Source organism: Sphaeramia orbicularis, chromosome 19 (genome assembly GCF_902148855.1).
Source record: "Sphaeramia orbicularis chromosome 19, fSphaOr1.1, whole genome shotgun sequence".
NCBI classification, from domain to species: Eukaryota; Metazoa; Chordata; class Actinopteri; order Kurtiformes; family Apogonidae; genus Sphaeramia; species Sphaeramia orbicularis.
This window is the reverse complement of record NC_043975.1, coordinates 33,757,704-33,782,908: the sequence shown is the minus strand read 5'-3', so window position 1 is coordinate 33,782,908 and position 25,205 is coordinate 33,757,704. Positions and strand designations below refer to the sequence as shown.

Sequence of the window (25,205 nt, the reverse complement as noted above, 5' to 3'; positions counted from 1 at the left end):
TCTTTGCTGTAAAAGAGACACACTAGATCTCCTTCAAAATATAACTTTGTCCCTGTGCATCAGCGTCTCCTTTTGTACGGGTATGGTGCAGCCATTTAAATCCATTGTGCCTGCACTACACTGTCTTTTCCCTTCAAATTCAATAACCTCCCAGCTGTATGTTTCTCCAGGGAATCCCTTAGCTCCCCTGGCCCACAGACAGACTGCAGAGTCTGTGGGGAACCTGACACAACATAAACTCCACTGTGAAGCAGAGGTGTCAGAGTCTGTGGGCTGCATCTCCGCTGATCGAGGAACCATGAAATTGTGAAAGCCTTTTATTTCTTCACACTTTAGAGGCTACAGTGAAAAAAAACACGTGTGTTTAACACAAGAGTAGTGTGTTCGACGTGAGCGTGTGGGTTGCAGCCATTGCAAAAAACTAAGTATAGATTGCTTGGCCTATTTAGACATTGCTTATATGAGGATGGACTGCACAGTATCATTAGCAGGCTTAGCTTCGACTCAGTATCCCAAGTATTGTGGGAAATATGAGGAAAAGATGACAGTGACCCAGTTGGACTTAATTTGTGCAAGATGGATAAAAGGAAAACAGAAGGCTTTTGAATTACAAATTTTCTCTTTGTTTAAAGATTCTGTTTTTTGATTCTTATTACATGAAGCTATGTTGGTGTATTATGAGCCCACTACAGCTGTTCTCAGTGGGCTTCCTTATACTGTACTGAATATACTTTGCTTTTGTTTCGGTCTGTATTTAGGTACCTGCTCTTTTCCCAGTGTCATTAAGAGCAACACAGCAGATCTTTTGACTTGGGCATGTTTCAGTTCCTTATTCACCCACAGATCTCAGACAGGGCCGATACACAGAAATACTATCGGGAATGCTATTTTGGGTACGCATGCATTGTGAACCAGGGCACTTTGCACATGCTCAGACACCCTTATAACCTCAGACACTTCTTCACCTCTTCTGGGGATAAAACACTCAACTGGACCAACAAGGCATGTCACCCGTAAAAAAAAACTGTGTTTGTTTCTCTTCCCTCTAAATGCATCTAAAGTGGGTGTGGAATAGAGTCACTGTTGTGTGTATGCGGTAGATATGTAATGTCAGGTCTCCACATGGTAGATTTTCCACTTGTGTTTTTCTCATGCCCAGTTATTGTAAACGCGTCAGTGTTTGCTTATTAATTTATGCATTGACTGTTCATGTGTAGCAGCTGCATGTCAATATGACACAAGTCGATAGAGGTTCACACAGTCGAATCTGATCTCTCTCAACGCTGAATCTACATGAAAATCGGACTAAAACAATATCTTTAATATACCAGCGCACTTTAATCCATCCTTATTGTGCCACAGGTTGCCAAAAATAGCTAAAAGGAACAGATTTTATTCTCACTAATCAGGCATGTAGGCGCAGGTTGCAGGATGTGATGTAGTTACTGTCCTATAAATATTTTGTTTCCAACATACATTATAAACAGATGCTTTCCATGTAATTACTTGATGAGAGTCTGTAGCAAATTGTTCCCCCGTGTATGCACACCTACTCACAACAAGCACACTTTTTAGGCACTCTGCTGATGTTGTTATTAGATTATCACACTTACTTGAGTATTGATTTACCATAACTGCAGATAGGAGAGATGTTTTTACTTTGCTGGTGAATGTTGTGGCTTGTAATGGCACTCTGGTTTATTGCAGCTTTTACTTATCATATTGATGCTTTGTTAGTGTTCCCTACCCTGGTTTAGTGAAGATGCTCTACAGTAGATAAGGAAATCCCTCCAAATGCTTTAATTAAGATCTAGTTTCTGTAATATTAAAAATGTTTTTATTTTAATGGGATTACCATCATACTATGAGATCATATATCAGATATTGGCTTATAGCTGGAAAATCCCTGTAAAATCCTTAAAATAGATCTATTTTGTTCCAGTACTTTACTCATTTAAACAGTGTGTGATTTCATACAAATAACGGCACCATTCAATATAATTCAATAACCTATCCGGTTGCTTTGGTCTGGTCACAAAAATATAATTTGTTAAACTGTATAGTCGAAGAAAAGGGAAAAACATGGACAGTTCATGCTTGAAATATCACAATAGCAGTGCATTCATGTTTTTATTATTCACATGCCCTTTCTCACATCTTGCTTATTCTCCTTCTGTCCTAAAGAAGGACATTTTTGTCCCACAGGGGATCACAATATTGACGTCTGGAGATGAGTTATTGATTGAGAGGGGAGGACAGCAAGACAGTTGACATGCAGCTGCCTGCTTCAGGTAACAGCATAAGCATTTGTACATGTACGTGGCATGTATGAAGGAATATTCATTTCAGTGTACGCTGATATGCATCTATTGAGTTTGTACCCATGTCAACTAGACAGAGCAAACAGATTGAAGAAAGAGGAAACTGTTCGCGCTCATCTTCTCTAAAGGCCACAAGAGCTTTGCTGCTTGCTGCCCGTCTTTACATGTTTGGGAAATTGATGCAACACGGCTTTGTTCTAATGCCTCGCGATATATATGAAGAGATAATGAGATTGCATTCTGTTCTGATTAAATGGGATGATGACATCGATATGAAATAGCTCTGGCCTTCCTATTGCATCCATATAAATGCATCTTCTTGTCTTGTCGGTCATTTGACCTGCATTGGTTTGCACTGATTGAATCACTGGAAAATAAGTACATAGCAGTTCAGCCCCAAAACTGCATATAACATATTAATGCACCAGCAGGAGTCTAGTCTGCTTCCTTATCTTCCTGAATGATGTTTAAGAAAGGACTGAAATTGGATGCAGGTTCTGCAGAGCTGGTCAATGTCAACTGAAAAAAAAAAAAAAAAAAAAAAAAAAAAAGAAGAAGAGTCAAATGGCTGAGCAGAGGCAGTTCTCATGTATCATTTTGTTGAAGATATCAATGACCATAGCAACATACAGAGCAAACACATTCCCACTGGCAATTATGCAAATGTAGATGTGACATGTGAGTCTGAGCCCAGTATGCGACGAGAGGGGAATTCACCAACACTTGGCTGCTCTGCTGCTGCTACCATTAGCATTAGCATTGTTCACACATACACTCATCCTAGGCTGCTTGCACCCCCTTTTCCTCACCCACCCACCTCCACCAACACCACTACCACCTCCTCCACCACCACCACCACCTCCACCTCCACATCTCCATCTCCTCCTTTCCCTCCTCCCAGCCTGCGTCCTCTTGCTCCTGTTCTCGCTGCGGTGTTGCTATAGCAACGGAGAAATGTGGGAATACCTCCGTCCTTCAGAGCACGGAAGAGGGGGAGAGAGAGAGAGAGAGAGAGATAGAGGCAGAGAGAAGTAGAGGGAGAGGATGGGAGACAGCGAGAGAATGAAGTGGTAGACAGAAGAAGAGACAAGAGGAGAGGAGAGGAGGGAAGTGTGGAAAAGACTGTTAATTAAAAAACACAGACCAACTGGCTGTGACTCACTGACTGAATTTCCTGTCATTTCCTGTCACTTAGCCTCTGACTCCAACATTTATCCCCCCCTCATCCCCATCCCCACTCCCTAAAATCTACCCTCTTATTGATATTCTTTCTCTGTGAAGAAGTAGAAGATGCCAGTGTTATTCTCAGATGGGTGGGAGTGGGCCTGTGGGTGTGGGTGGGTTTTGACCGAGATGGCACAGTGTCGCACAGCCATGGCGTAGCTTTATGCTGGGCCCTACGCACGCCATTTGTTTGACGATCCATGTGTTCAGGATGTCTCCATTTGTAGTGAGGCTGCAGTTTCCATGACAACGCCTGGACTAAAATAGCACCCCGCTCTCTCTCTCTCTCTCTCTCTCCCTCTCTCTCTCCATCGCTCTCCTCCGCTCACACTCATAACTGTTCATTCCTGATCTTGGGCCTTGTTTTAACAGTCTGAGATGTCCCATACAGTTCATCGTCATACATCATATGGAACCCCACACCTCTCCTCCGCCGCTCCTCGCACATACTCGCACACAAATACACATGCGCACACGTACACAAACACACACATGCGTACACGCACAATCATTTCTCCTCCCACCTCTTATCTCCCATTTTCAGTCTCTCGGTCGCCCTGCAACAGATTCTGTCAACATGCATCAACCTCTGTGTTGCCATGACAACGGTCTTGAAAATCGCTGCAGTTATTTCAACAAAGACAAAAACACTACAGCCACATGGGGGAAGAGTGAGGAATCGGATAGTCTATGTGTGTGTGTTTGTCTTTTGTGTCTTATACCAGTATGAATGACAGAAAGAGAGAGAGAGAGGTGCAGTGTTTGGAGTGAGTGCATGCGTGTTTAGTGACCCCTCAATGAACTGGTGTGTATCCACTGTAGCTTCTTTTTTTCTGCAGGAAATGTGCAAATGGTGATGTGTGTGTGTGTGTGTGTGTGTGTGTGTTTGTGCGTGTGTGTGTGTTTGGAATGTGTGTCTCTAGGCCTCATGTGGTGGAACTCCTTTCCTTTCCTCAATGCATACCCTCGAGGATGTATATGCTGTTCTGTATATCAGCGCAGGTGGACTCGCTAACCCATTTGTACAGGTGTATGATTTTTAAACATGTACCAGCTACAGCTCGTGTGTGCTCATGCAAGGGATGATGATTACTGTACCATAACATGACATAATGCAATGCATAGATACACAGAGCACTGGGGTAACAATTAGGTAAATAAATCAACTCAAGTGCTGCACTTCAAGATACTTGTCCTTTTTCCATGTGACCTTTATACTTCAATGCATTTCATTCTGAACACTATGGGCCTATATTTATTTTATATTATATGCTTGGCAAATACTTGATGACCACATTTCACCAGCTTTGTCTGTTTCACTCATTCCAAAGCCTGTTACGAAAGAATTAAACACTGGAAAACATTTCACATAAAAAAAAAAAAAACAAAACTTTTTTTGATTTGGATTTTTGACCATCGCTGTTGGGACATTTTAGCCAAGACTTGTCGGGCTACATTAGGTTTTGGCTAATGTTAAGGTAAAGGGGCAGGGAAATGCATTAAATAAATGAAGGTCCTCACAGAGATGGAATAACAGATACGTGTGTGTGTGTGTGTGTGTGTGTGAATGTGCACTGGTTTCTTTCAGATGACTGTTGATGTGTCTTAATTTAATGTTTCCACCGTTTATGTTACACAGACAAGAGACTGTGAATTATGTTTATTACAATAGATTGTTATCTCATACTCATCAAAATATGATGTCAATGCTGCATAGCTCAAAATTTTCACACTCACTAATCCCATTGTATCCCATAAAGCTGCTTTGATACTAACAGATACTTACATGGGTGCCAAGTCAGGGAAAACACTCCAGGCTCTGTAATTTTGGGGCCAAACCCACAGTGGATGACATAGCAAGTTATAATGAGTGTTTGTGGCCTAGGGCCATGTGTGTGTGTGTGTGTGTGTGTGTGTGTGTGTGTATGTGTGTGTGTGTTGTGTTTGTTCACGTAGGAGTACAATCTGAGAAGCCAGGTGCCTCTGTCCATGCTAAACCCACTTGTTTGTCATTGTCACTTAAACCTAGACTGTCCTTAAGCATACATGGCTGCCTTAAAAGTGGACTTTATCCACAGTGAGGGGCCAAGCGTGAATCCTTAAGATCAAAAGCGGACTTGTAAATGTCCGACAGGGTGGGTTGTCATGTCACCACACGCTGAGAAATCGTCAGAGACAGTGATTTGGACTCTAGTCGACAATGAAGTAGATTTGGACCTGAAGTCCCTGGGGAGAGAGAGAAGTGAGAGAGAGACGAGGTCAGGTAGGAGGACTATAAAAGCGCTGCCTCTTTGACTGGAACATTCATTTAATGTCACATCTGGGCATGACTGAGGATTTGGGATGCACAGCAGGTCACTTGTCTCTGTATCAGGTTTGACTAAAACAGCAGAATCAGTATGCTGAGGTAAGTGCATGTGTTCACTTACATGATCTGTTTAGTCAGTCACTTGCAGATGTATTGTACAGAACCAGTTCTTACTGAATATTAACATTATGATGTGCGCCACAAGCTAAAGTATTTTAACAATGAAGGACCAGATATTCAGAACGTATTGAAATGAATTAAAATGTGCTACAAATATTGATCTAAAGTCCCAAATGACTGTTTATAGTTCACACTTCTTTCTATTATTTTCATTACAACAATAGGAGAACACTGTGAAGGACAAAGAGGTCTCTAACCCTAAAGATGAAGAACTTTTACAGAAGTTTGGGCTTTTTTTTCCTTCTCTGCTGCATCTGCTTGACTGAGTGTCGGGTGCTAAAGTTTGTTGTAGCTGTAAGTATTTTTTTTTTTTTTTTTTACAGTACAAATATAAACATCACAGGTTGACGCTGTAGTTTCCCTGTTTCAGAAGCCATGCTGTGCCAGTATTTATATGTTGAATGCAGGTTATGATCATGCAAGAGTGATATTACTGCACATTGTCAGTGATTACACTGTATTCTTACACTTAGAGAACTTTAATATTTTTAGTCTGTCACAGGGTGATAAAAGCATTTTATGTCTTAAACCCAACAGTGTCAAGCATATCTCTGCCTCACATTACAGCTTTATGCATAAACCTCTTTGCATATTTTCCTTTTACACTGTTGTTCAATAATCGTATTTTAATGACAAGATTTAAGATTTTTAGGCACGTTATCTGTTTCCTCACATGTCACACTAGTGTGTTCATCACTTCATACTTGCAAAGGTTGCAGTACTTAATGATATGTCTGTGCAGTTTAAAATGTAATCTATTCCCTGTTTGTCTGCTGGTTTTATTTATCTACTGTCTGACAGTTAATATTTACATAGGATGAAGTTTTGGTTTACTACTTGCTGTCTTATGATCAATTGAATTTAATCAGGGATATGTTTTTATGTTAAGTTTTCTAGCATGTCTAAAAATTATCTTTAAAAACCAGCCATGACTCTGTTGACCTTACTTCGTGGTTTGCATTTGCTTGAGGTTTTAAACTTAAATAAGTTGAAAATACTGTGATGCTAACAGGAGTGACTCAGACGTGTGTTCATAATCCAGTTTAATCAACCTGTGTGTTGTGTCACTGCTCAGAAAGTGAGTCCTCACGCTTAATAATAAAGAAACAGTTCCAGCATTTATGACATAATCAAAATGACTCCACTCTGCCTCTAATCCACACTGAACCCTCCAAAATCACACGTTTCTATTTCTGACTTCTGTCTCATGGTGTTTTTTTTTTCCCCCTCCTAAATACACGGTGTCATGGCTGGCATAACATCATGTGATCTGAAAGCATGTGACATGATCTGTTATGATTTTAAAGGTGTTTCGACATGGGGATCGATCGCCCATTGAGTCGTATCCGAGGGATCCTCATGGGGAGGAAGTCTGGGCTCAGGGTTTCGGACAGTTGACCGAGGTACTGTGAGTTTGATTGGACAATTCTGGTTTTAGTGAACTTTTAGGGCACAGGTGTCAAACATGAGGCCCAGGGGCTAAATCCGGCCCGCCAAATGGTCCAGTCTGGCCCCTGGGATGAATTTGTGAAATGCAAAAATTACACTAAGATATTAACAATCCTTTTAGTTCAGGTTCCACATTCAGACCAATTCAATCTCCAGTGGGTCAGACCAGTAAAATACTATCATAATAGCATTTAAATAAGGACAACTCCACATTTTTCTCTTTGGAAATGTAAATATTTTCATTTATTTACACTAAAACAAAGTATAAGTTCGCAAAAAATGTGAATAACCTGAACAAATATGAACAACCTGAAATGTCTTAAGAGAAGTAAGTACAATTTTAACAATATTCTGCCTGTTATTAAATGTTTTGTGTATTTGTAGATCCACTGTGATTTGTAAGTTATAATGAACATGCATAAATAATAAATTGAGGCATAATATTGTAAAAATTACACTTATTTATTCAGTGTGTTCATGTTATTCACATCTTTTGAAAGGATAGTTTGTAGATGGAAACATTTTCATAATATAAATTTACTTTTTTCGCTTATAACAGAAAAGTTTGGAGTTGACATTATTTCTATAATATTATGTTATTATTTTACTGGTTCGGCCCACTTCAGATCAAATTTAGCTGAATGTGGCTGCTAAACTAAAATGAGTTTGACATCCCTATTTTCGGGTGTCTTAGGTGGGATGACCAGAGTGTGAATATGAGAGTGAATGAATAATGGATCAATAATGTAAAGTGCTTTGGGGGCCTTGTAAAGCACCATAGAAATCTAATCCATTATTATTATTATTATTATTATTATTATTATTATTATTATTATTATTATTATTATTATTATTATTATTATTATTATGAGTTGTACGGCTTCATTAGGGACTACTGAGCTTTTGTTCCACGTCCCACATATTGACACAAGTAGATAACAGTCATCCAAATGTATCACACGCCTGAGCTGATACTGATTAAACTCTTAGAAAAGCTGCAAAAGAAAATACTGATGCACATTGCGATCCACGACTGTTGTGTGAATGTTACAAACACAGTACCGATTACTAGTTACTCAGTTAAAAATGTAACAAGCAAGTGTTTAAATATTAGCAATATAGCTCATTTTAAACCAACTCTGCATTGTTATGTTGGAGGTTTTGTCTGATTTTGAGAAGGACAGCATTGTTAAATTAAATTTTATTTTGGTTCATTCTATTGATTTAGTGCCCGTTTTGTTAGTTTTGTTATATAATTTGTTATTTCAAATTCATTTGTTGATGGTTTTGTTTTGTTTAATGCTCATATCACTTAATTCCTTTCATTTTCAGGAGCAGAAAATTCTAAGTAATGTAAAGATATGATTTAGAAGCTGTGTCTTAAACATACTCTGTAACACTTTATAATAAGTACACACTATGAAGTATTAGTTAAGCATTAACAAATACTGAATTCATCATTTATAAAACATGTTTCTGACATGAATACTCATTAGTATATGGTTTATAAGCACAGTTATAAATGTTTTACTAATCATTCGTAATCATTCATCATTCAATCATGCAGTTTGTTTGATAATCCCATGTACCGTGCCTTTCCTTTGTTAGAATAACTGAGACTTTTGTGAGTCTTTAAGGCATTACCAACCTTTAAATCTCATTTGTGAATGCTTTATATGGCATAGATAGTGCACACTTTAGATGAGCTCACACCATAGATTTAATTAATGAGTAGTAAGTGCTTTATAACTACCTGAAAAAATGAATTCTTGTATTAATAACTGTTTATAGGACATCTATTGGAAAATAAATGACTTAGTATAAAATACACACTAACATATTCACTAACCATTAGTACATGTCTGAATACTAAATATTTAAATGCTGAATCCATAATTTATAAAGTATGAAAATACAATCATTAAGCACATTGTAGATGAGCTTATTAATGATGAGTAAAACCATTATAACTGTGCTTATAAACCATATATTAATGAGTATTCATGTCAGAAACATGCTTTATAAATAATGAATTCAGTATTTGTTAATGCTTAACTAATGCTTCATAGTGTGTACCTATTATAAAGTGTTACCACATACTCTTTGTCCCATATTTGGTTTGTTGGGATCTTTTCACTCTCATTATATCCTGTCATATCTAACAGCCATTTATCCAACTCACTCACTCTACTCAAGGTCGAGGCAGTTGTAGCCCATCCCAGTCTGCTCTTGGCCTTGTAAATGCCATCAGCCTTAACTCTAAAAGGTGCAAAATAAAATTCAGATGTCTCAGATGATTTGAAAAGAAATTGCTGAGTCAGTGTTAGCTCATTTTGCACCTCTACATTGGCTGGGGTATGCTGTAGCTTTGATATAGTGTCACGAAGACCATATATTTTATTTATTTTACAATATAACATCAGGTTCTAATAGACTTAGGTCTTGAGGAGGAAGAAAAGTTCCTTGTATATTGTTTTAATTAAATTTCCTCCTACTGTGACATCGTTCTGCTCACAGGCAATTAGCCAGTTTACAGTCAAGAAACTTATTATTTCTGGCACTAGGAGGCCATGTAGAAGGGGTAAAATTTGTTATTTTATGTAAATAAGTTCAATCTGACCTTAAATCCTCAAAATCTTCAGTAAAAGGTCAAATTTAACAGAAAAAAAAATTAACAGTGCTGGCAATTTTCCTTTCAGCTGGGCATGAAACAGCAGTTTGAGCTTGGCAGGTTTCTGAGAAGGCGTTATGGAAACTTTCTCGGTGAAGATTACAACAACAAAGAGGTAGGTGTATTGATGTGTTTGTATTTCACCTTCTTTTCTTCCTTCTTTCCTCAGTGTCACTAAATCCAGTTGTCATAAATGCTCCCACAACCCAACATGTGAAATGAGGTTCATGTGTGGCCTGACACAGTCTTTATTAATGACTGGAACCTCATACACTACATTAATGAGCATGACTCATGTTGGTGATATCACTGCCACGGCCTTGTAATAAGCTGTAACATGTGCAGTAATCTTGCCCCCGGGTTCCATGCACAGTACAGTTGGCAGCATGCATGTGGGTTCAGCATGCCCATAGGCTGCAAGCTCAGCACACTGTCATTAGAAAGATACGATTTCCCTTTTCTTCTCCACTGTTTCTCTCTCTCATTGCTTTCCTTTCTATAAACTCTTTCTCACTGTAACAGCATCTCCTGCTCCACTCTTGCTTTCAGTTCTTTTCTCGTTCTTTGCCTCTTAAATAAACTGCAATTACCACAAATATAACAGCTCTTCTCAGTACCTGTCATTGGCGATTTGTCGCCCAAGTCTCAGTCAACTTGTCCCGTACCTTCTCCTGCGCTGCCACGTCTATTTTAATTTGACAAAAAAGGGGGGGGGGGGGGGGGGGGTGTGCATTCTCTGCATCACAGGAACATCCAACCTTATCAGTGTGATTTACTGTGTGCAAAAACCTGACACAGGGTGACAGAGAGATATAGATGAGCGAAGGCTGATGTCAGAAGCGATCATAGTGAGACAGATCTTCCCCCCCTCCCTCTGTCATCCTTTTGGATCTCTTTTGAGTCCCATCCTCCTCATGTTAAGGGAATACCTCAGTTGACTTGGGATAAACACAGCACATTTACAATACACTGCTACTTTGCAGGCTGCATTAATTTAGCATCTTTATTAAATCATAAAAGGACCCAAATTATGTGCATTTTCACTTTGGAAATGCAAATGTAGTGCTTGTGGGTTTTTAAGTACGATATATATATATATATATATATATATATATATATATATATATATATATAAATATAAAGACTAAGCATGAATATACCACAGGAGATAGAACATTGCAGATAGGAGTGTCAGTGAAAAGTCTAGTACTAACATATGCATGCAATTTAATACCTTGTTACCTCCATGCTTACTGTAGGTGTATGTGCGGAGCACTGACTACGACCGCACTCTGATGAGTGCGCAGGCCTGCCTTGCTGGGATGTTCCCTCCAACCAGACGTCCCCCTCCAATCATGCCCCAGTTACTGTGGCGGCCTGTTCCAGTGCACACCATCCCTAGGGCCCAGGACAAGGTGGGCTGCTGAGCTACATAAATATTTCCCTTCACACGGCAGCCAAACTTGAGTTGAAGTAATTGGAGTCCCACTTTGTAGATCCACGTTGCAGTGTCTGTTCACCTCAGCTGTGAACCTGAACTGGTGAAATTCGTCACCATTTTCAAGTGTGAAATGAACATATAATTGCGCCCAGAAGAATTGCAGCACCTGCAGCAAATGTGCATTATTGACACTGATAACTGTTGTGCTGTTGTTTTCGATTTTTTAAGCTCTTGAAATCTCCAGGGAAAGACTGTCCAAGGTTCAGAGCGCTGATGTCGGAGACCTTTGAGAGTGAGCCTTACCAGAGGTTTCTCAGGGCTCACCAGGTACAAGACAAACCCTAAAATACACTGTACTATTAACTTCATGCTCAGCTTCTTCTTAGTGATGTGAATGTGGTGGCACTTTATCATGACTCATGTGCTACTGAAAACTTTTGTTACTCTCATTTTATGTAATGAATTATAAAATCAAATGTGCTGTAAATAACACTTCCCCAGTCCTCTTGTTTTTTCTATTTATCCGTGCATCAGTTGATATATTAACTAACGCTGAGAAAAGCACATTTCTGTGAAAAAGTGAAATATATACTTCACAGTTACTGGTGCCAACGTTATCAGCACCTCCACTGGACGTGTTAGTTATGCTGTAGACATTGTGTCCTCTCAGTGATTTTCTCAGGCACGGTGACTCCAGTGCCTACAAAAAGCTGCACAGTGCAATTTCTCTCACATTCACAGAGACGCTAATTAACAGTTGGATTGAATTAGATTAAGAATTACAATGAAAAGGTTTTAATTAAACTGAGTCCCATGTGCTGTCTATTAAGGTGGTGTCTCAGATCAGGACGGTACCTCCTGCATTGAATTTTAACACCCTCTGCTGGAGGCACACTACCTGCAAGTTATATGCAAGAAGTGAGATAGGGCCATTTCTCACTCACTGTTGGTGGTTCAACTCACAAAAAAACCTCTCAGTGAAATGTATTAATCCAAATAAATTACATTTCCTCCATGTGTACACTTTAAATCAAAGAGAACAAAAGTGAAAAGTTACACATCATGGTGTTTCTTCTGTGCAGTATTTTGTGGAGGCGCTGTCCAACCACACTGGCTATCCTGTGTCCAAACTGGTCGGCAAAAAAATATGGAGGGTCTACGACACTCTAACCTGTCAGGTAAATGCGATATTTAACGGAAAGCATGCAAGCATTACCATATAAGCAGATAGTGTAAAGCTTGTAAAATACCTGTATTGTGTGTTTAACAAATGGGTCAATTGCTGATACAAACATCAGCTGCAGAGTAAAGAGAATAAAACATAAGGGGGAAAGAGTGTGTTTTCTCCGACACATCTGCAGAGGGGGGGAGGGGGAGGGGGAGGGGTGGGGTATGGGGAAGTAATTTCTATACATGCACTGTTACATGAAAAGGACAACATATTGAAATGTTAATTAAAGTATTATGAGATGGGTGGATTCTAGGCCAGGTTGAATATGCTCATTCACACTTGCAAAATGAACATCTGCTATCTTCAGAAGAGTGCTAAAAATAGCCAGGATAATAGAAATGATGAAATACAGCCGTTTAAACCCCCTTTGTTGCAATTCATGAATTGTATAATGTGATTAGAGGCATGATGCTGGGTAATGGATGTTATTTTCTTGTGCAGAGGATCCATAACTTGACTCTCCCACGCTGGGTCACCCAAGATGTTCTGGACACCCTGAGGAAAATCGCATCCTTTGAGGTTATGTACAGCATCCTCAGTCACAAGAGAAAAGAGAAGGCCAGGCTCTCAGGAGGTGAGCCTTCACATTAGAGGCAATTAATTTAAAGCACCGTTCGGAGAACAAATGTTATTAGAGTAAAAACTCAAATAAACTCGGCATATCTAATGTTGTAACTGCTGGCTGAGACTTTGTTTATGCTTCAGCTCGTGGAAAGTGCTGGGTCAGGTTTCAGAAAAGCATATTAGCACATATTAGCTAATGGAACAAAGATGATTACAGCACTAAGACAAGCTGCTCAATAAGGTCAAAAGAATTGTTTTAGTGCCTGGGAAATTTTCATTTTCACTGTTGACACTATGCTAATTTGCCAGGGGTTCTGCTGAATGCCATCTTGAGGAATTTCTCCAAGGCTGTAGAGCAAAGGAGCGCTCTCAAATTTATTATGTACTCAGCTGTAAGTTAACTGTTTGGGCACATGCACAAATCACACAATTTGCAATCCGTTCTCCAAAGCAATGTTTCACACAATGTAACGGCTTGTATATTATTACTGTGATGTTTCCTGCTCTCTCCAGCATGACTCCACACTCATCACGCTCCAGGCTGCTCTGGACGTGTACAACGGCCTTCTTCCTCCTTACGCTGCCTGTCAACTCTTCGAATTCTACCAGGAGTATGATGGGTAATGACTGCTTTCCAGCTGTGTACTTTTTTTAAAACACTATATAGGTCAGATGTCCAAATCGCTCCGCATTTTAATCATTGTATCCCACTGTTGCACCACTGCACCAAGCCATTCAATTCCATTTTTGTTTTGATTAGATGGAAATCTGGCAGCGATCCAGGGCTGCAATGGCCAAATTAGCACATGATACAAACCCATTTACATAACACTTAGCACAAATGTGTGTCATCTCATTGTGTTGACCCTTATAATTCCCCAGATCCTATTCACTGGAGCTGTACTACCGCAATGACTCCTGGCGTGACCCCTACCCTAATCCGGTGCCAGGATGTAATGGGCTTAACCCCTGCCCTTTGTCACTGTTCACTGATTTGGTGAGGGATGTGATGTCCAATGACTGGGAGGTGGAGTGCGGCTTCAGAACGAGATGGTCGAGCGCAGGTACAGAGAAAAGATGAGTATGGATGTGAAATGTATATTAATTTTGTCATGGTTTCAACCTGTCTTTTCATCCCCGGTGTTCAGTTTGGTGATCAGTGTGTGGATTTCTGGCAAATGACAAGGAGTTTTTTTAAATGTTCCACTTTGACTTTAACTTGAACATCATTTTTGTTTCCCACAGGTGTCATAACAGCTCTTGCAGTGGCTGTGGGAGTCCTGGCAGTGGCACTGTTGTTTAGCATAGGAGTGGCAATGCACCGGAGAAGAGCCCATTACTCCAGGGAGGTGTAGGGCAGGTCTACTTTCACAAGTGTGCCAAAAATACAGAATGGTGCTTTTTACAGCTCTAATAATAACGTGCCATGTTGTTGTTTTTTTTTTTTTTTTAATATTTCAGATTCTAACTGGGTGTGTGAAGAGTTAATGAGCATTTAATTTCTTTACATTTTCTATAATTATTTTTATAGCATAAAATGAATATACAGTGTGTGCATGAATGATTCAAAAATAAAAAAAAATGATGTATAGCAGCTGAATTTCCTCGAATTTTATTTGACTTTGTAGTCTAATACAACATTCACTGTTATTTCACTGTTTGGTTCATAGCATTTCACATTCGTTGCTGTTCGGTTTTTCACTTCTTCTCCTCCAGTACGGGAACTGTGAGAAAAGAGAGTTAAGAAAGAAGGATAAGCATCATAACAAGCATTGTGTGTAAGGATTCAAGCAATCTGATTACAAGTTCAGTGTAGTGCATGAGATTTAGTGACATCTAGTGATGAGGATGTTGATTACAACCAAATGAACAACCTTTGCTTCATCCTCCCCTACAGTGGCCATGTACGGTAAAAGACCCTATGTTTGGTTTTTCCATTTTGGGACACTATTGAAACATCAGACTGTGACGAAGAGGATCTGCTTTTGTAACAGATATAAATGTTGATTCCATAAAACATCATTCTTAGCTTCAGCTGATCATACACAGATGAAAACACAACTGTTAACACTATCTTCTACACACTGCACCTTTAGAGTGACCATTATGTGGACATGGACAGTGTCTGGCTTCTTCTTCTTTTTTTTTTTTTTTTTTTACACATTTATTGGATTTTTAACACATTATATAGGGTTTCTGACATGAATTGATAACATTGCACTGCAAAATCAAAATCTTACCAAGTGTATTTTTCTAATTTCTATTCCAAATATGTCATCACACTTAAAAGAAGACATAATCACCTAAAGAGTAATTTTTCAATAAGATATAAAAACTTATATTTAGACAACAGATCTTGAAAATGTTATTTCAAGGAATCTTACCAAGATCATTTTCGCAAGATAATATTTTGACTAGAAATGAGAAAAATACACTTGGTAAGATTTTAATTTTTGTTGTGTGTGTGGGTCTCCCCTGAGCAGAACACCCCCTGGCCCCCGACAACCTCTGAATTTTGAAAAAGCAATGAAAATAAATAACAAAATAATTGCTGCCAGACAATATAACTAATAGTGACTTGAATAAATAAATGTCTGTCTTCTTAAAGGTGGGGTTCAAGATGTTTCCCTGGAGCCTTTTTTACTATATTGCTTAAAATCCCCTTCATCCCCCGATTACAACCAATTAATTAAATGCTCTTACACAAAAATAAAAAAATTTAGTCACTTCTAGAATGGACAGGACTGAAAAAACACCATCTGATCATTTTGAGTGCCCAATCAAAATGATTGAACGGTGATATGTCTATCAAACTCAAATGCCATTTGTCCCTCCCCCCTCCGTGCGTACCCCTCTTCATGCATGAATTGTGCGTTCTCAAAGGCTTGAAGCACTTGCTCAGGAAATGAAGCCAAAGCCAGAGCTTGGCTATATTAGTTATATTAGGATGGAAAGATCACTGGCAAACTGTTTTGTCACTAACATAAATCACTAGGAAATGTAACGTTAACCAGATAGGTATGAACTGGGGCTGTTCTGTAAGAGCGGGGGTGTTGGAGGAGACTGAATGAGGTATGCATGAATTGGGGCAGGAGCCGGGGTTGGAGCCTGAGCCGGTGAATTGTTGCTGTGCTGCGCTCGTGAACCCTCGGGAACAAGCATTGCATGTGCCAGTACTCTGGAGGCGTGGCTTCGGGGGGACGTCTGAAGAAAGGGGTTTGGACTTTTGAACTGAGTATTTTCAAAATGTAGTTTGCTGGAACCGTTTTTCTAAGATCTCGTACCCCACCTTTAATTATTTGTATTTACTTCCACCCAGGCTCATTTTCACACCACCTTGCTCTTACCTCGGACATCTAACTTGCACTCCACTTCGTCCTGGCCCAGCTCATTGACAGCCAAGCAGGAGTACTTGCCCCCGTCAAAGGTGCTCGGCTTGCGAATGTTGAGGGTCAGCACTCCCTGGTTGTTCTGTATTAAGTACTTAGCATCTCCACCAATGATCATTTTGTTTTTCATCCAGACGATCTTAGGCTAAGAGGGAGAAAGGTCAACGGAATAAATAACAGCTTACAAGAAAATTTCCATTTTTATGTTATATTTTTGTTTCATGGGGCTGCTGGTAAGTGACCTTTGATAAGGAAGGTTTCTATTAAAAGGTCTGCACATGTCCCTCCCACAGAAACCTTCAGGCGTTAACTTTATTATTACAAGTGGCACTGCCAGCCTTCTTCTTTGCAGGCTATTTTAACTTGCGTGTTTACCTTAGGGAAGCCCCTGACGGAGCAGCTGATGGCAGTGCTGTAACCGGCCACTACAGATCTGTCAACCAGGGGCTGAGTAAACTTGGGCACACAGTTCATGTCCTTCTCCTTGTAGGGGTTTGGTTTGTACTGCAGGCCTATGGAGAAGGGGAGGTGGGTGTGGAAACTTAGTCAACCTCCATAAATCATTGAAGCAACAGAGACACAGCTCATCTCACTTGACATTTTGACTGCATGAAAAAAATGCGTTGCATAATTCATTGAGTGCTTATATGGATGTAAGTCTGCGTGTCAGAGACAAGAGCCACACATCATTTTTTTACAGTACACACATGATCCAAGCATTTTATACATATTTACACACAGTCTCCAACCTGTCTTGGCAATGACAGCAGTCTCCTTGCTGTTGCGTGGCTCCTCGCTCAGACCACAAAGGTTTTCACTATAGACACGGAACATGTACTCGTTGCCCATGATCAGATCTGAAGCCGTGCAGTTTGTTCGTCTGTTGTGCTCATAGACAGTGAACCATTCCTGAAGATGGGAGAGAACCAGAGAGAATCAGTATGTGGTATTTAATGACATCTAGTGGTGACCTGAATAATCCTTGTTCTCACCCTCCTCTATGGTCAAAGCTATCATCATCAGACCCAGAATTTGTTTTGTCCAGACTCAAACACAATTTAGTAATGGTACACTGGTGTAACTTAAAGCTGCCATAAAACTGATAATTGTCAATATCACTTACTTGCACACTTATCAATGTCACCTACTACACACTTGTTACTTTATTTACTTGTTATTTTATTTATTGATATTAAAGGTAAAGGCACATAAACTAATAGATTTTTTTTTTTTTTTTGCCATTTTTAGTCACTTTAACAATTTTTTTTATATTTTTGATTTTTCTATTGTATTTAATACATATTGTCTTGTGCAGCTGTACATTTGAATTTCCTCCTTGGGGGATCAATAAAGTGTATCTTATCTTATCTTATCTTATCCTATTTTATACAATCTTACTTTACCTTACCTTGTCTTATCTTATCTTGTCTTATCTTATATTATCTTACTATTCCTTTCCTTTCCTTTCCTTTCCTTTCCTTTCCTTTCCTTTCCTTTCCTTTCCTTTCCTTTCCTTTCCTTTCCTTTCCTTTCCTTATTTTACCTTACCTTACCTTTCCTTTCCTTTCCTTTCCTTTCCTTTCCTTTCCTTTCCTTTCCTTTCCTTTCCTTTCCTTTCCTTTCCTTATCTTATCTTATCTTATGGTGGACTCTGTGGAGATGACCAACTCCCTTTGTAGATATAAACCCCTAATTCAATGGTAACGAAAAAAACAAATGCTTATTTTCAGGTGATTACGTGCTAATGAAAACATAATTATTGAGTATTTCATTCATTTTCTGCAGTTAGATCACCTTAAATTCCAATACTGAGCCTATAAAAGCCGTACAGAATAAATCAAGGGTTTGTTTCAACACTGGAGATGTTCAAGGTGTAAAACATTTCCTCTCCTTCTCCTCTCACCTTGGTTTTCATGTCTGCCTTCTGGATGGTGTACCCAGTAATCTCACAGTTTCCATCATCCGTGGGGGGGTCCCACTCCAGCGCTGCATTAAAGCCCCAGACATCTGTCACTTTGACTCTCGCAGGAGGCCCAGGCTTTTCTGTTTGGACAGAGTGATATGAACACTGAACTGATCTTTATTTACTGAGTGCATTAATGAATACAATAGTTGTGACCACCTTACCGACAATCCTGATTTCAATAGTTGCCCTGTCCTCCATGTTCTCAATCTGCAGGACCAGCTCATATTTGCCTGAGTGCTCTCTCTCTGCCGAGCGGATGAAGAGAATGCTGTCCACATTGGAGTTACGGACATTGACCATCTTGGGGTCGATGGGCTGACCGTCCTTGTACCAGGTTGCAACAGGGCGTGGCTTACCCTGTAAAACAGAAAGATGATCTATTGTTACAGTAGCGGAGTACAGTACAGTTAATTCTGGGGAAGTTGTTGTTTTTGTGACATCTGTTTAATTTAACCGAACAATATTGTTTTCAAGAGCGGGATAATTGCTCAAGTGGGACTAAGACTCATAACACAGACAGAAACACTGAATTATGTACAGAATAATAATATGGTTTAATAGCATCTTTGGTTTATCATGAAGTTTATCACAAAACCTAAACAGAAATGACATGAAATGGGCAAAACTGCTCCATTTTAGCAAAAATAAGAAATAGTTGTATTTTTACATTTACTTTTTCTCATTAAACCTGCAGTGAATGATTTTGATGTAATGTCAACAGTGCCCCAAATCTCCAAATGTTCCTCCATCTCAATTATGATGTTTTAAACATAACAGTCTATAACTTCACAGCGTGCTCTTTATTCTACTCAGCAGTTTCATATTAAAATTCATGAACACTTTATGTATTAGTACAGCTCTCCAAACCAAACACATCCATCTGGGCTTTTTTTTTCTAACCTGGAAGGGGATGGTCAGGTTGATCTTCTCTCCAACTTTTCTGATGTACTTTGTTCTCAGATCACGAGGAAGACGGATTTTAGGATGTTCTAAAAAGGAATAAGAAACACCCATTAAACACAAAAAGATATATCATTAAAAAGACCTCCTGACATACTACAGGGTTTATAAAAAAAAAAAAAAAACAACTACACATTTTGAAAAATTACCCCCAGTTCTGCATTTGATGATTTTTGGAATTAATTTTATTGATGTCAGTAGGTAGGGGATTGGTAGATATTCGTCCAAATTTACAGACCCAGGTTTTCATGCATGAGTGAGCAGGGGCAAATTGCGCAATCCAAGTTAAAACTAGTTTACTCGAAGCAGCGGTGGGATTTAAATCCAATCAAAGGTCATGGGAGGGGACAATGGGCATCCATCTTGTTTTCCACAAAATTGTCAGGTTTTGCATTAACACTTTGGCCACCATGTAGACCATGTAGGGTTAACTCTAACCCTAACTCTAACCCTAACTTGGCCTTTCCTCAGTGACATTTTCAGGCCTAAACAAGTTGAATTAACTTTGAAAAGCAGGAACAGCTGCCATGGGTAAAGAAATGAAATTGACATGGTGGCCAAAGTGTTAATGCTGTAACCTGGTAATTTTGTGGAAAACAAGATGGATGCCCATTGTCTCCTCCCATGACTTTTGATTGGATTTAAATCCCACCGCTACTTCGTGCAAACCAGTTTTAACTTGGATTGTGCAATTTGGCCCTGCTTACTCAAGCAGGAAAACCTGGGTCTGTAAATTTGGACAAATATCCACCAATCCCCTACCTACCGACATCCATAAAAGAAAATTCCAAAAATTATCAAATGTGGAAACGGGTAATTTTTCAAAATGTATTGTTTTTTCTATACACCCTGTATAGAGGCACAAAGCTTTAGTCTATAGAAAGTAACATGTGGACCGTCTGTGACTCACCCATGATCTCACGGATGGTAACGGGCTGTTGCAGTGTAGCTGGAGGACTGCGACCAGCGATGTTCACCGCCACCACCCTGAAGTTGATTTTCTCTCCCACGGGAAGGCCACGCACCGTAAATCCCTGCTTCTCACACAGGTCCTGGTTCGCCACCACCCACTCAGTGTCTGAAATTAAAGATTAATAAGGCACAAATTAATGGTGTGTAGGAACTCCAAGTTTCATCTTTTAATAATATTACTGCAACTTCATATTTTATATACCTATTTATTATGTATTGGCATGAGTAATAGTCTAAGCACTATTATTAATGTTTGAATATATATATAGTGTTATGTGTCTATAGACTCTGCATTAAACAAGCTATTAAATCCTGAGTTCTGATGTTGTATTATGTGTAAAATGTGTGGTCTTATCACCTCCTTCCTTGCAGTATTCAATGACGTAACCATCAAGGCCACCAGCTCCAATCTTCTCTGGGGCGAGCCACTTCAGGACACAGGTGCTGTCTGTCACATCATGCACTGTCAGACGTGTTGGCTCACTAGTTGGGGCTGGGGGAGAGAAAGGGAGACTCAAGGCAGTCACTTCATGCTTTACTTTTTTCTTAACAAAAAGAAAAACAAAAGCAGCTGTGATACGTACCAATAGGCATGAAGGGTTTGGAGCTGAGACTTGGCGGAGACAAGCCGATGCTGTTAACAGCGAACACCCTCATCTCATACAGAACACCCTCAATCATCCTCTTTGCCTCATAGGTAGTCGATTCATATACATCGAAGTTGAGTTTCGTCCATCTGGAAGAGCCTTTCTTTTTTCTCTCCATGAGATAACCTGAGGGTAGGGAGTTACAGTGAGCAGAGATGTGAGCAGAATGAACAGAATATACAAAACCTCTTTCTTGTACCTTTAATTGGTGCTCCGCCGTCAAACTTAGGAGGCTCCCAAATGACTGTGGCACAGTCTTCTCCAACTGAGGTGCATTTCACATGCTCAGGAGGGTCAGGCACATCTAAATTAGGAAACCAGTGTTAACATAATTTGCCATTAGATACTGAACATAAAATACTATTAATGATTAATTTTAACTGAGCTTGATAAATGATATAAAGTGTAGTTTAACCCATAAAGACCCAGTGTTTGTTTTCTTGATATTTAACCTTTCTTAAGTGATATATCACCATCTATTGTAATAATAACCTCTGTATTTTGCATGTTTCACTGTAAATCATGTATCTTCCTATATTTAATTTAGATGTTCATGACAGCCCAAAGTAAATTTAAAGGTGATTATATCAAAATAGAGAAAACTGAAGAAAAAGTGACTTTTTCAGTAAAGATATCAATAACTGAATGCAAAAACAAGTGTCTCCATCCGCTGTCATTAATCCAACTCTATAGGTTTTACTGGTGAATCAGTGTTGTAGAAGATGATAGTGTCTCCATGTTTACTACAGAGCCTCTGAACGCCCAAATGGGTCATATCTGATGACCATGAAAAGATGACAAACTGCATTTTATACCAATTATTTACATGGATTAATAGGATTAGTGGATCAACAAGTATTAAACAGTTTAGATCAGTAGATGCGTTTGGTCAATGGTGGATGTTTGGGTCTTTATGGTAGGGCTGGGCATATCGATCTAAATATCGATAGTATCGATATCAAGGTGAGTATTGGTATCAGATCAACACTAGCGTGATAAGATCAATAATTTTGTTGCAGTTTCTCTTCTATATGTCCAGTAAATTACTCGAATTTCTTCACAGAGTTCATGCAAGTGCAGCTTCTCTCCAAGTCTGTCTGTCTGTGCCAACAGTGCACCTCTCTCTCTCTCTCTCTCTCTCTGCTGCTCTCTCAGGCACACTTTGAGAGCGAAGAGTCAGAGCACTGACTGAGAGCAGTCTGTGATGGCGAAGAGAAAGAGAAGCGCTGTGTGGAGCTTATTCACTGCAGCTGACAGGGAAACTGACACATGTGATGTGTGCAATAAAGTCATTTGCCACTGTGGTAACACCACAAATTTAAAAGAGGAATTATTTTATTATTTTTATACTGTTAAATTGATTTATATTGTAGTTAATAAAAAACATGTTTATTTGCCTAAAATCTTTGTCCTGTGTTTTATCATGATCATAATAATCAACTAACTAAAGGCAAAATCACAAAATTATTCAATGATCATGACATTTGAAGTAAAAAGTATCGGTATTGGCAATACTAGCCCTGTATTTACTTGGTATCTGATCGATACCAAAATTCCCAATATCGCCCACCCTTACTTTATGGGTTAAAATATCTCATTAACTATACATGGGGCAGCACCTGAGCTACTTCACTTACCCACAATCTTAATAAATAGCACAGCCTTGTCTTCTCCAGCTGGGTTGGTGACACAGATAGTGTAGTTGCCCTCATCATCTCTCTCTGCCCCCTCTATGACGAAGCAACTGAGGTCTTTCCTGGACTCCACCCTTACACGGCCAGTTGCTTCTGTAACTGGCTAAGAAATACAAAAAAAGCACTGTGAATTACAACTTTGTGCAATTAACCAGTTAGCATTTGCTGATATAAATACCTACATTTTGCATATGAAGAAAACAAGGGAAGGATCTTGTGTGCAATGTGGACAGACATGAAATAGTTGCATCAGTAGCATAAAAGCAGCTTGAGATGTAGAAAAAGTAGGTTTCCCCTGGTGTTTATGCCTCCATATACGCATCACATCTCAGTTTACACCCGTGTTTTCTGGATACTGGATTTTTTTAGTGAAATAGTCTGAATCCAGAGAATATTTTTTTTACAATGAAACATAATGTCTGCACTTGCACACTATTTTATATTAGAGTATGATGATGTCTCAGTGAAGATGACCTTTGACCTTTTGCAAATAAAATATCATCACATTAGCATTTTATCTTATTACACATATGTGTTTTTTAGATATGTTCCATACATCTCTACATGGTGGTGGGTCTGCCTGTCAACTAGTCTTCATCAGATTTAAAACATGATATCTCAGGAATGGTCCGAATGTCTTTGGCAGTAACATTAACTTGGACTCATGTATGAACTGATGACATATGGGCAGCAAGAGGACAAAGTTCAAGGTAACTATGAGCCCACAAAACACAGTGATCAAAGTGTATGATTGTGAAAAAAAAATGTTATAGGTGTCATATTTTATAGGATAATACGATGATGTAACTACATTTTATATTCTATAGGTCAAAGGTCAGCTCCTCTGTTGTGAAGGCAATATCTCACAAATGGTTTGAGGAATTCTTACTTAAATACAAAAACAAAGGTTTACGTGAACTTGAGGCTGAACAGATTAGGTGTTGGTAGCCAAAGGTCAAAGGTCATAGCTATTGCAACTACGTTCCAAACACATTTTTGGCCTGAGCTGCAAGTAACAGAGAACTGCATGAGTGTATTATGATAGAGGATACATGCAATTGAAAACACTGTACTTGTTTCATAATTACCTCTGCCAAGGAACGGTGGATGTTATGTTTTCATCAGGGTTTGTCTGTTTGTTTGCTTGTTTGTTTGTTTGTTGGTCTGTTAGAATAATAACTCAAAAAGTTATGGAAGGATTTTGATGAAATTTTGAGGAAATGTTGATACTGGCACAAAGAACAAATGATTCAATTTTGGTGGTGATTTAAGGGGGGGGGGGGGTGATCTGCCTTGGCAGAGGTGCTTTTCTAGTCTGTTTATGTGTTCTTGAGTTTGGGCCAAAAACGTGTTTATGCAGCCATCGTGACCTTGACTTTTGGACTTTGCACGCCAAAACGTCATCAGTTCATCCTTGAGTCCAAGTGAACGTTCATGCCAAATTGTAAGAAATTCCATGGGGCCGTTTCTAAGATACCTCATTCATGAGAAGAGACAGATGGATTTACAGCAGGACAGACGGTCAACCTGAAAACATAATGCCTCTGGCCATGGCTGTCATCTCTGCTGAAGCATAAAAAGGGGCATAGTGCTGTCACAGGACTGTTTTCAGAACAGAGAATCTGGTACTCAGACCAAAAACACGAGGAACAGATTCCCTTCCTGGCAGCCCTCACTGTGTGTAGAAACAAATATACCTCTTGCTGCTCAGATTTCACCAGAAGAGCAGTTTGGTCTGATGAGGCAGCATTTAATTGAAATCAAGAATGAACGATACAAAAAAATGAGGGGGGAAACATAATGGTAGTGTTGATAAAAGGGCCATAATACAATACAACAGCTGTCCTGCTGCGTACGATGGGCGCCCACCAACAGGTCTGGATTTTGTAGTTATAATGTTTATGCATTGTGCATCATATGATGTACTCATAACACCCGCTGCAGTGTCCTTACTTGGTCTCCTTTTGACCAAACAACGGTGGGCGCTGGCTCTCCTGTGATCTCCACATCCAGACGGAGCTTATTACCAGCCACAACAATGATGGTGTTTTGGGAGACCATGTTTCCAGTGGTGTCCAGATGGATCTTTGGAGGATCTTGTTAATTCACAGTAAAATGGGATAGATGGATAAGGGATTGTTTTTCTTTGTAGCATACAATCTATGCATGAATGACTTTTTAAGTGTTT

The 25,205-nt window shown here is 39.3% G+C and overlaps 2 protein-coding genes across 6 annotated transcripts in view; one reads left to right on the top strand and one right to left on the bottom strand.

Moving 5' to 3' along the window:
* The first annotated feature begins 5,812 nt into the window (after nucleotides 1-5,812).
* On the top strand, nucleotides 5,813-14,979 carry LOC115410659 (testicular acid phosphatase homolog). Of its 2 annotated transcripts, none has more exons than XM_030122396.1 (12): nucleotides 5,813-5,952; nucleotides 6,198-6,327; nucleotides 7,341-7,436; nucleotides 10,182-10,268; nucleotides 11,413-11,568; nucleotides 11,823-11,921; nucleotides 12,677-12,772; nucleotides 13,267-13,399; nucleotides 13,699-13,781; nucleotides 13,903-14,009; nucleotides 14,272-14,453; nucleotides 14,635-14,979. In XM_030122396.1, exons 2-12 carry the CDS (start codon nucleotides 6,238-6,240, stop codon nucleotides 14,742-14,744), a joined length of 1,239 nt encoding a protein of 412 aa, XP_029978256.1. In that variant the 5' UTR covers nucleotides 5,813-5,952; nucleotides 6,198-6,237; the 3' UTR covers nucleotides 14,745-14,979. The 2 variants fall into 2 exon arrangements, with proteins under 2 accessions (XP_029978256.1, XP_029978257.1); XM_030122397.1 differs by having other exon boundaries at nucleotides 5,872-5,952; nucleotides 6,192-6,327.
* A 6-nt stretch (nucleotides 14,980-14,985) lies between these two features.
* The window catches only part of LOC115410658 (myosin-binding protein C, fast-type-like), a 35,603-nt gene continuing 25,383 nt past the window's right edge, over nucleotides 14,986-25,205 (bottom strand). For all 4 annotated transcript variants that reach the window (XM_030122394.1, XM_030122395.1, XM_030122392.1 and 1 more), the window contains 13 exons: nucleotides 24,971-25,113; nucleotides 22,961-23,120; nucleotides 21,523-21,627; nucleotides 21,261-21,449; nucleotides 21,035-21,169; nucleotides 20,615-20,782; nucleotides 19,645-19,733; nucleotides 18,906-19,101; nucleotides 18,682-18,821; nucleotides 17,528-17,687; nucleotides 17,154-17,290; nucleotides 16,737-16,923; nucleotides 14,986-15,113 (listed from right to left, as the gene is read on the bottom strand). In XM_030122394.1, coding sequence (XP_029978254.1) covers nucleotides 15,088-15,113; nucleotides 16,737-16,923; nucleotides 17,154-17,290; nucleotides 17,528-17,687; nucleotides 18,682-18,821; nucleotides 18,906-19,101; nucleotides 19,645-19,733; nucleotides 20,615-20,782; nucleotides 21,035-21,169; nucleotides 21,261-21,449; nucleotides 21,523-21,627; nucleotides 22,961-23,120; nucleotides 24,971-25,113 — 1,835 coding nt within the window. In that variant the 3' untranslated portion in view covers nucleotides 14,986-15,087. The remainder of the gene's footprint in view (nucleotides 15,114-16,736; nucleotides 16,924-17,153; nucleotides 17,291-17,527; nucleotides 17,688-18,681; nucleotides 18,822-18,905; nucleotides 19,102-19,644; nucleotides 19,734-20,614; nucleotides 20,783-21,034; nucleotides 21,170-21,260; nucleotides 21,450-21,522; nucleotides 21,628-22,960; nucleotides 23,121-24,970; nucleotides 25,114-25,205) is intronic.